Below are 9,531 nucleotides of genomic sequence, written 5' to 3' on the forward strand. Positions count from 1 at the left end.
CCAAGAGAAATGATTAAATTATTACCTGGCACTACTAACCCTTTCACCCTAAAAGGAGGATCAACTGAAACTCATATAGACAGAGTGAATTCACAGTAATTCAAATTCAGAGAGTGAACTGAAGATGGTTTGGGGTGATGAAAAAGTTCTTAAGGTGGGTGATGGCTGCAAAGCAATATGAATTAATGTCACAAAACTGTACACTTAAAACAAGATGCTGAAATTTGTGTTATATGCATTTTACCATAACACAGAAAAATTACTGCAGTAACAGATTTCAACGTACTTTTGACAAAGTAAAAGGCAACTGCTGTGAGTTTAATTTCCTAGCTCAAATTCTATCACTTCCACCCATCTTCTCATTCACATCAACTCTATAAAAGATGGGGACACCCCAGGCAGCAGTTAGTGCAGAAAAGAAGGGGGAGGGGACAGCAGAAAAAATGGTTTTTATCTTATTTCTTATTAGACTTTTTCCTCAATTAGGCATCATATAGCATGGCAGATTTGACTGACAAGTCAGTACTACTGTAATTTGCTTTAAACAACCTTGTTGTCCAGAGTCCTACTCCCTTAGCTGAGTAGCCCTGAAAATATCCTAGCAACCTGCAAGCCAAACATGCAACTTCCTAATTGGGCAAAGGTTTTATACCAACCTACAAAACCACATACTGCACTACGCAACAGTATCCTCTCCCTTCTCCCCAGTATGTGACAAATATGTGGATGTTTGTCCCAGCCCAAATACCCACACTACAATGACTTCTCACTGAAAATGCTAAAAATAACCTCTCTTTATGATGTCTGCCGGTCGGCTCCTCATCAACAGATGAAATCCTGTCATCTTTTTGTCCTCACACATACCTGATGACGAAGGCAGGGTCCTGCTGGGAGTGTCTCCATTTGCTCCAGAAGAGAATCTATCCTATAAAGAAAAAAGACGAGTTTTTTTTTTTTTTACTTTCTAGAACAAGACTGTAACATTATCTATTTCACAAATATTAGAAAATCAGAGATATCTCTTTTTAACAGACGATGCAATTCTAACCACAAACCTCCATTCAGTGGAAGTCTGAAACTATGATCATAGCAAACCATAAATATCCCAAGTTTTACCTTTCTTAAGATTTATTCATTCATTTTTAAAAGTCAGAGTTACAAACAGAAGGGGAGAGATAGTGAGAAAAAGAGAGTTTTCATCTGCTGCCTCAACCCCCAGGAGAGCTGCCATGCCAGTGCTGGGCCAGGCTGAAGCCCCAGGCAGATCTTCCACATGGTACCCAGGGCCCAAACACTTGGATCATCTTCTGCTGCTTCCCGAAGAACATCAGTAGGAAGCTAGAGCCGAAGTGCAGCAGCTGGCCCGGTGCAGTAGCCTAGTGGCTAAAGTTCTTGCCTTGCATGTGCCAGGATCTGACATGGGCATCAGTTCTAATCCCAACAGTCCTGCTTCCCATCCAGCTTCCTGTTTGTGGAATGTGAAAGCAGTCAAAGATGGCCCAAGGCCTTGGGACCCTGCACCCACATTGGGGACCTGAAGGAGGCTCCAGGCTCCTGTCTTCAGATCGGCTCAGCTCCAGCCTTCGTGGCCACTTGGGGAATGAATCAGCAGACGAAGATCTTCCTGTCTCTCCTCCTGTGTATATCTGACCAATAAAAATAATATATAAATCTTTTTTTAAAAAGTGAAGCATACAGCATTCAAATGTGTGCCCATACGGGATGCTGGCAACACAAGCAGCAGCTTTATCCACTATGCCACAACACCAGCCCCACCTGACACATACTATTTTACCTACACACACGTAGACTGTGTGTGTTTATGATAAAATTTACCTTATAAGTTATAAATACTATGATATATAATTACAGATAATAACTATACCATTAACAAGGTTATGTGAATATAGTCTTAACAGTATCTTACCAACAATTAGGACAAGTCTTATAACGATGTCTGATGACACAATGCCAATGTGATGAGATGAAGTGGGGTGATGTAGGCATCGTGACACAGCATTAGGCTAGCACTGACTTCCTAATAATACACTAATAGGAAGATCATGTGTTGCAGTTATCCTTGACCAGAGTGGGTATCACACACAGCATGGATATGTTGAACAAAGGGACAATTCACACCCAAGGCAAGTCAGACAGGACTGTGGCAGGTCTCATCACACTACTGAGAACGACACATAATCTAAAGCCTAGGACTTTCTTCTTCCTGGAAATTCTTTAGAAAACATATTTATTTATTTGAAAGGTAGAGACACAGAGAAAGACGCACAAATGGCACTGATCGATTGGTTAACTCCCCACAAGGGCCAGGGCCCAGGCTGAAGCCAGGAGCCAAAAAGTAAATTCAGGCCTCCAACATAAACAGCAAGGGCCCAACCCCTTGAGCTCTCACCTACTGCCTGACACGGATTGCTCTTTCTCTAGCAATGCCCACATCAGTCCTACCAACTCTATGTCCCCAACCACCTCCAGTTCCTCTCCCCTCTTTCGCCCTCTCCTTCTCTGACTTCATTTCCCACCACTTCTAGCTCACTGTCTTTTAGTCATACTAGCTACAATCGTTGCCTAATGGCTACTTTAGATATCAAGTCCCAATGCCAGAAACTTGTAAATTTTACCTTATTTGAAAGAAGTTACAGTGGACTAAACTGAGGACTTTTAAAAAAATACTTTTTATTTATCTGAAAGGGAGAGTTACAGAGAGAAGACATACAAAAAGAAAAGAGTGGGAAGGGGAGGGGGTGGAGAGGAGAGAAGGAAGAGAGAGATCTTCCATTTGCTGGTTCACTCCCCAGATGGTCACAACAGCCGGAGCTGGGCCAGACCCAAAGCTGCTTCTGGGCCCTTCACTCGGGTGTAGGGGCTGAAGTACTTGGGCTACTTTCCCAGGTATGTTAGCAGGGAGCCGGATTGGAACTGAAACATCGGGGACTCAAACTGGTGCCTGCTGTGCCACACTCCAGTCCTGAAGGGCCCCGGGTTACCTGAATGGGTCCACTATGCCATCCCAAATGCCTTATGACATGCCAAGCAAAGGATCTCACACACAGAGGGAGAGTGCCATGTGAAGACACAGAGAGAACTGCAACCGCAAGCCAGGGAATGAACCACCGGGCGGCCCAGGTGAAAACAAACATCTAACCAGTGACTTCTAGAACTGTAAATTAACAAACTTTCTAAATTCATTTATTTATGTATTTATTTGAAAGCCAGAGTACAGGAGAGAAAGAGGGAGAGAGAGAGATCTTTTGTCTACTTGTTCACTCTCCAGATGGCTTCAACAGCCAGGGCTGAGCCTGTCAAATATTTTCCCTTTTGTAAAGCATTTTTTAGTATTCATAATTGCTTCATTGTCAAATGTGCTTATTTTATTACCCCTAATAAAATACAATGCCTAAGACAGTGAGCAGCTTAACCATACTCAACACTCTCTCAAGCACCTTAGTTGCACCCAAAATATATTTAGTCAGAGGTTTTCCTATTCTTTTGTTTCTAGAACACTTAGCCCTTCTTCAACCAAATTCAGAAATTTAAAATGCTTAATGCATAAGCATTCTCAATATAGTTACAAATATTTCTCTGTTTTGGTGAATATCTTTCTTTTCATCTATATTAATAAATTTTAATTTTCTAATATTATATGCACACTTATTTTCTAATCTAACTATATAAATGGTTTTATATGTACATAATATAAAAATAACTATATAAATGGTTTATATAATGATTTATATATTTATAGTGGTTTATATATGTAAACTATATAAACTATATAAATCACCTAATAAAGTTGTAATTGTGGAGAAATTAAGTATTTCATTCTTTCCACTTTAATTGCAATAGTTTCAGCCTTCTGAAATGTGCCACAAAACATCAAACAGAAAGGACAGCTGGATACACTTACTCCCACCGTCAGAATGCATTATAGGGGCCAGCATTAGGCCTAGCAGTTAAGACAGCACTTGGGATGATCACCAACGGAGTTCTGGCACCCGCTCTACTTCCTAATTCAGTTTCCTGCTGGCGTGCACCCTGGTGGGCTGCAGATGATGGCTCAAGCATTTAGTCTCTGCCACCTGGGCGGGAGATCTGGCTTGAGTTTCTGTGACCTGGCCCATGCCAGCTGCACAGGCATTTAGGAGTCCACCAGCAGGTGAGAGCTGTCTGTACATATGCCTAGCCAGATCTATTTAAAAGAAAATTTAAAAGCAGCATTACATCTAAAAAAAAAAAAATCCAGTTGACTATCTGGTACACTCCCATTTCCACACATTCTGAGATTCATGCCAGTAAGCCTGCACGCAGTGTAAAAATGCCTAACCACTTAGCGTTCTGTACTCTATAATGCTACATAACCAATCTTTCCTTACCTTAGGTCTTCCATTTCTATCCTGAGGTAGTACACTCACTTGAGTATCAAGTCTTAAAGATTCTAAGGAGCTTCCAGAGCAGTGCCTTACTGTTTCAAAACTGTCTATATATGTGAACATAAAACAGTAATCACAGATATTGTTAGGGATGTTACTAGTCCAAAACACTTGATCTTAGCCAAAAGGCCGAGAAGTGATGTAAAACACCATTAACTTTAAAGGGAAGCATGCATTTCTCTCCAAATGTAAATTCAGTTAAGACAGCTAGTCAAAATGGGGGTCTTTAAAAGAAACTACCTTGAATGAAAGACCTCAGATTTCTCTCACATAGAAATGTATTCACCCCTAGTCTGCAACTTTTATTCAACCAAGACAAGCAAAGTCATCAGTTACACCACACCCCCGGATGACAACCTAATGGAACAACTAGTACCAGGTGTCAAGTTTGCAGACCAATGCAAAATACTAAAATTGATACCCAATAATATATTAAGAAATATATTAAGGTTAGAAGCAGCAATTTGGCCTAGTGATTTGACCACCTGTTAGGATGCCTGCCTCCCACACTAGATTCCTGGCTCTGGCTCTGGCTCTGAATTCAGCTTCCAACCAATGCAGATTGGGAGTAAGCAGGTGGTGATTCAGGATCAAGATGCCTCCCAGGCCCAACCTTGGCAGGTTTGTTCTCCCTTCCTCCCATCTCTTTGCCTCTCAAATTTAACAAAATTAAGAATTATGGCATAAACTGTCAACCTCAAACAATATTCAAGGTAATATTTCCAGTGCCAATAAACAAGCTAGGTTATTGAATAACAAATTTGAAAAAGGTGAATTCCAAAAATTTATTGTACATAATATGTACAATAAGCTACAGTACAGTGTGAAAAATTCTTCATAAACCCTATCTGTGTAAATTAAACTTTGCATTATAACAAATCTATGAAGATTAAGGGGGAGCCATAAAATGTCTTACATCCAACTAATTTCATATTTTAAAATAAATTTCAAAATAACAATCTGAAGATTGTTGTTTCAATATCATAATTGAAAGCTAACATCACCTTAAAATGCTCACAAAAACTCCTACTATGGTATATCATTTTCCATGTTATGTAACTACAAGAAAGTATTTCTCAGTAGTAATGCAAATAGCAGTGAAGAGTGGAAAGAAACTACACTCAACAATGATGGCCAGTCTGCGTCATGGCACTGGGTTTAACTCACTGATGCAGACACCTGCAGCCCGTATCAGGATGCTGATTCGAGTTTTCTGTTAATACACTTGGAAAAGCAGCAGATGATGGCCAAGTGCTTAGGCCCTAGCCCCCACCCAGAGACCCACAGGTCTGGGCCCCATGCCTTCAGCGTGGCCCATTCCCAGTTGTTGAGGACGTTTGTACACAGAACCACTGATGGAAGATTTGTCTCTACTCCTGTCACCCTGCCTTTCAAATAATAAAACTTTTTAAAAATTACTGCCACATACAATTATGTAAAAAAAACAAGAAAATTCACTAGGGCTGGCAGAGTGGTTCAACAGCCTAATCCTTCACCTGCCAGTGCCAACATCCTTTATGAGTGCCGGTTCATGTTCCAGCTGCTCCAATGCCTGATCCAGCTCCCTGTTTGTGGCCTGGAAGGCAGCAGAGGATGACTCAAGTCATTGGGATCCTGAACCCAAGTGCGAGACCCACAGAAGCTCTGGCTTCTGAGTGCAGTCCGGCTCAGTTCTGGTCATTGCAGGCCTCTGAAAAGTGAACCCGAGGATGGGAGATCTCTGTCTCTCCTTCTCTTTGTCAGTATGCCTTTCAAATAAAAAGAAATAAATCTTTTTTAAAAACTTATTAAAAATTGGGCCCGGCGGCGTGGCCTAGCGGCTAAAGTCCTCGCCTTGAAAGCCCCGGGATCCCATATGGGCGCCGGTTCTAATCCCGGCAGCTCCACTTCCCATCCAGCTCCCTGCTTGTGGCCTGGGAAAGCAGTTGAGGACGGCCCAATGCCTTGGGACACTGCACCCGCGTGGGAGACCGCGTGGGAGACCCGGAAGAGGTTCCAGGTTCCCGGCTTCGGATCAGCGCAGCATCGGCCCGTTGCGGCTCACTTGGGGAGTGGATCATCGGACGGAAGATCTTCCTCTCTGTCTCACCTCCTCTGTGTATATCTGGCTGTAATAAAATGAATAAATCTTTAAAAAAAAAAAAAACTTATTAAAAATTTTAGTGGAAGTGGTTATTCCAATAAGCAATATTTGCGGGTGATTTTTCTCTTCTTTTATGATGGGAAATGGATGACAAAGATGTAACATACCAAAGACATTATTTCTTAATTTATTCTCTTTGCAAGGCAGAGAATAAGAAAGAGCTTCCTATATTCTGTCTGCTAGCTCAACTTCCCAAATGCCTGTAGCAGGTGGGGCAGGATCAGGCCAGCGCATGGAACTTAATTCAGGCCCCCATGTGGGTGGTAGGCCTTCACTTCTACCTCCCAGGATGTGCATTTGCCAGAAGCTAGAAGTAGAAGCAGATCTAGGACTCACACTCAGGCATTCTGATATATAATGGGGCACCCCAAGGGATGTTTAAACTGCTATTCCAAAAGTGTATCCCAGAAGATACTATTTACAAAATAGGGTCCAAGACAAGAAAGACCAGCAATTGGGAATCATATTTGGAGTAGTCTAATATAAGTTCCTCATATCAATGAAATTCAATTAAGATAAAGATAGCTTATATGTAAAAAAAAAAAAAATACGAACTTTCACTAAAGCGTGACCACCAGATATGGTTAAAAATGACACAGATTTCAAACATGAAATTCTGAAGGGAAAAAAATTACTTTTGCAGACACTGTCAAAACTTAATTCTTGCAAAACTTAATTGTAAAAACAATTCTTTAAAATGTACTATCTTCCAGGATGGGCATTTAGCAATTAAGACGTCAGGTGGATGCCCATATCCCATCATCAACGGGGCTGGGTCCAAGTACTGGCTTTGCTTCCAATTCCAGTTTCTTGTTAACGAGCACCTGCAGGTAGCTGGTGACTCAAGCAGTTGAGTGCCTGACACCCATGTGGTAGACCTAGATGGAGTTTCTGGATCCTGGCTTCAGGCAGGCCCAGCCTGGCTGCTGTATTCATTTGAAAGGCAGAGTTACAGAGAGAGGGAGAGACAGAGTCAGGGGAAGCAGGGAGACTTTTTCACCCACTGGTTCACTGCTCAAATGGTTGCAACTGACAGACAGAAGCCAAAAGCTAGAAATCCTGTAATTGGGGAGCCAATAATGTAGCACAGTGGTTAAGCTACCAGCTGTAAAGCTGGCATGCCATGTGCGTACCAGCTGTTTCAATCATTTCCAATCCAGCTCCCTTCTAATGTACCCGGGAAAGCAGCCAAAGCAGCAAGTACTTTGGTCCCTGCTACCAATGTGGAAAACCCAGATGAAGCTCCTGGAGTCAAACTGGACCAACTCCAGCAATTGCAGTCATCTGGGGAGTAAACTAGCAAACGAAAGATCTCTCTAACTCTATGTTTCAAATTAAATTTTTTTTTAGAAAATTAAAAAATAAAATAATTTTTTTTTTTTTTTTTTTTTTTTTAAGATTTATTCATTTTTTATTACAGCCAGATATACACAGAGGAGGAGAGACAGAGAGGAAGATCCTCCGTCCGATGATTCACTCCCCAAGTGAGCCGCAACGGGCCGGTGCGCGCCGATCCGATGCCGGGAACCTGGAACCTCTTCCGGGTCTCCCACGCGGGTGCAGTGTCCCAAAGCATCGGGCCGTCCTCAACTGCCTTCCCAGGCCACAAGCAGGGAGCTGGATGGGAAGTGGAGCTGCCGGGATTAGAACCGGCGCCCACATGGGATCCCGGGGCTTCCAAGGCGAGGACCCCAGCCGCTACACCACGCCGCCGGGCCCTAAAATAATTTTTAATATGGTTTTCAAGCCAGAACTGAAATGCAAAAGCAGATCCATGTTTCTTCTTTTGAATTACAATGTAACTTCCACAATGCTATTAGGGAAAATTTTTTGATGATTCGTGCATCCAACCAATGATTTCACCTCAATGAACATTACATAAATATATTTTTAAATACTTTCTCTTGAACATAACCTTTGTAATCTATGGGGTAACCTGTGACACCAGTTAAACACTGAAGTGTTCCACTTTTGATCCAGCCCCTTGCTGATGGCCTGGGAAATCCACAGGCAATGGCTCAAGTATCCAGGTCCCTAACATGCATGTGGGAAACCTGAAGAAGCTCCTGGTCACCACAGCCATCCTGGGAGTGTACCAGCACATGGAAGATCTGCCTCTCTCTCTCTCCAACTCCTACTTTCAAAACACATAAATAAATATTAAAAAAAAAAACCCTTCCCACATAAAATTAATTTTCAGAATTCAACATACTAACCAAAATCAAATTGTTACTAGTATTTATACAGGAAAGAGACAGAGGAAGATCTTCCATCCACTGATTTACTGCCCAAGTGGCCGCAATGGCCAAAGCTGAGCTGATCCGAAGCCAGGAGCCTCTTCTGGGTCTCCTACGTGGTGTGCACGGTACCAAGGCTTTGGGTTGTCCTCAACTGCTTTCCCAGACCACAAGCAGGCAGCTGGATGGGAAGTGGCGCAATCGAGACACAAACCAGTGCCAATATGGAATCCTGGTCATGTGCGAGGCAAGGATTTTCGCAGCTCAGCTACCACACTGGGCCCCAAATTATTATTTTCAATTTCCCATATAAGCGTCTGCCAGTCAACCACATTTGTGCAAGCCTACTTTCACCTGTGGTTAGTCCTCAATCAGTGAGGTTTAAATTATGTTGTGAACATTATTATACCTATTTTGGTTTCTAATTCTCAAATTTCCTTAATCTATTTAAGGCTGAGCATGCCTCCTCCTCATCCTCTTCACTTACTTAATAACAATAATATGTAAACACTAAAACAGTATCTGTAATTTAGACCTATCCCACTAAGGTGCTTGTCCACTTTGATTAAGAAAAAAAAAAACCAACAGCATTCGCAAATTCAAATGTTGAAGTTCCTTTACCTTCTCCACCCCAGAGGCATAGGAAGAGACGTGAGGTTTGATGATTTCTGCTTCCCAATCCTCATCTCCCATGGTGACTTCGAAT

At 42.1% G+C, this 9,531-nt stretch overlaps 1 protein-coding gene across 2 annotated transcripts in view; it reads right to left on the bottom strand.

The window, feature by feature from the left end:
• Positions 1-9,531, bottom strand: part of DDX4 (DEAD-box helicase 4) — a 63,205-nt gene extending 53,674 nt beyond the window's left edge. For both annotated transcript variants that reach the window (XM_058680190.1, XM_058680189.1), the window contains exons 1-2: positions 9,447-9,531; positions 865-925 (exon numbers count right to left, since the gene is read on the bottom strand). In XM_058680190.1, the coding sequence (XP_058536173.1) occupies positions 865-925; positions 9,447-9,518 (133 nt within the window). In that variant the 5' untranslated portion in view covers positions 9,519-9,531. The remainder of the gene's footprint in view (positions 1-864; positions 926-9,446) is intronic.

This window comes from Ochotona princeps, chromosome 23 (assembly GCF_030435755.1).
Source record: "Ochotona princeps isolate mOchPri1 chromosome 23, mOchPri1.hap1, whole genome shotgun sequence".
In the NCBI taxonomy this organism is placed as follows: domain Eukaryota; kingdom Metazoa; phylum Chordata; class Mammalia; order Lagomorpha; family Ochotonidae; genus Ochotona; species Ochotona princeps.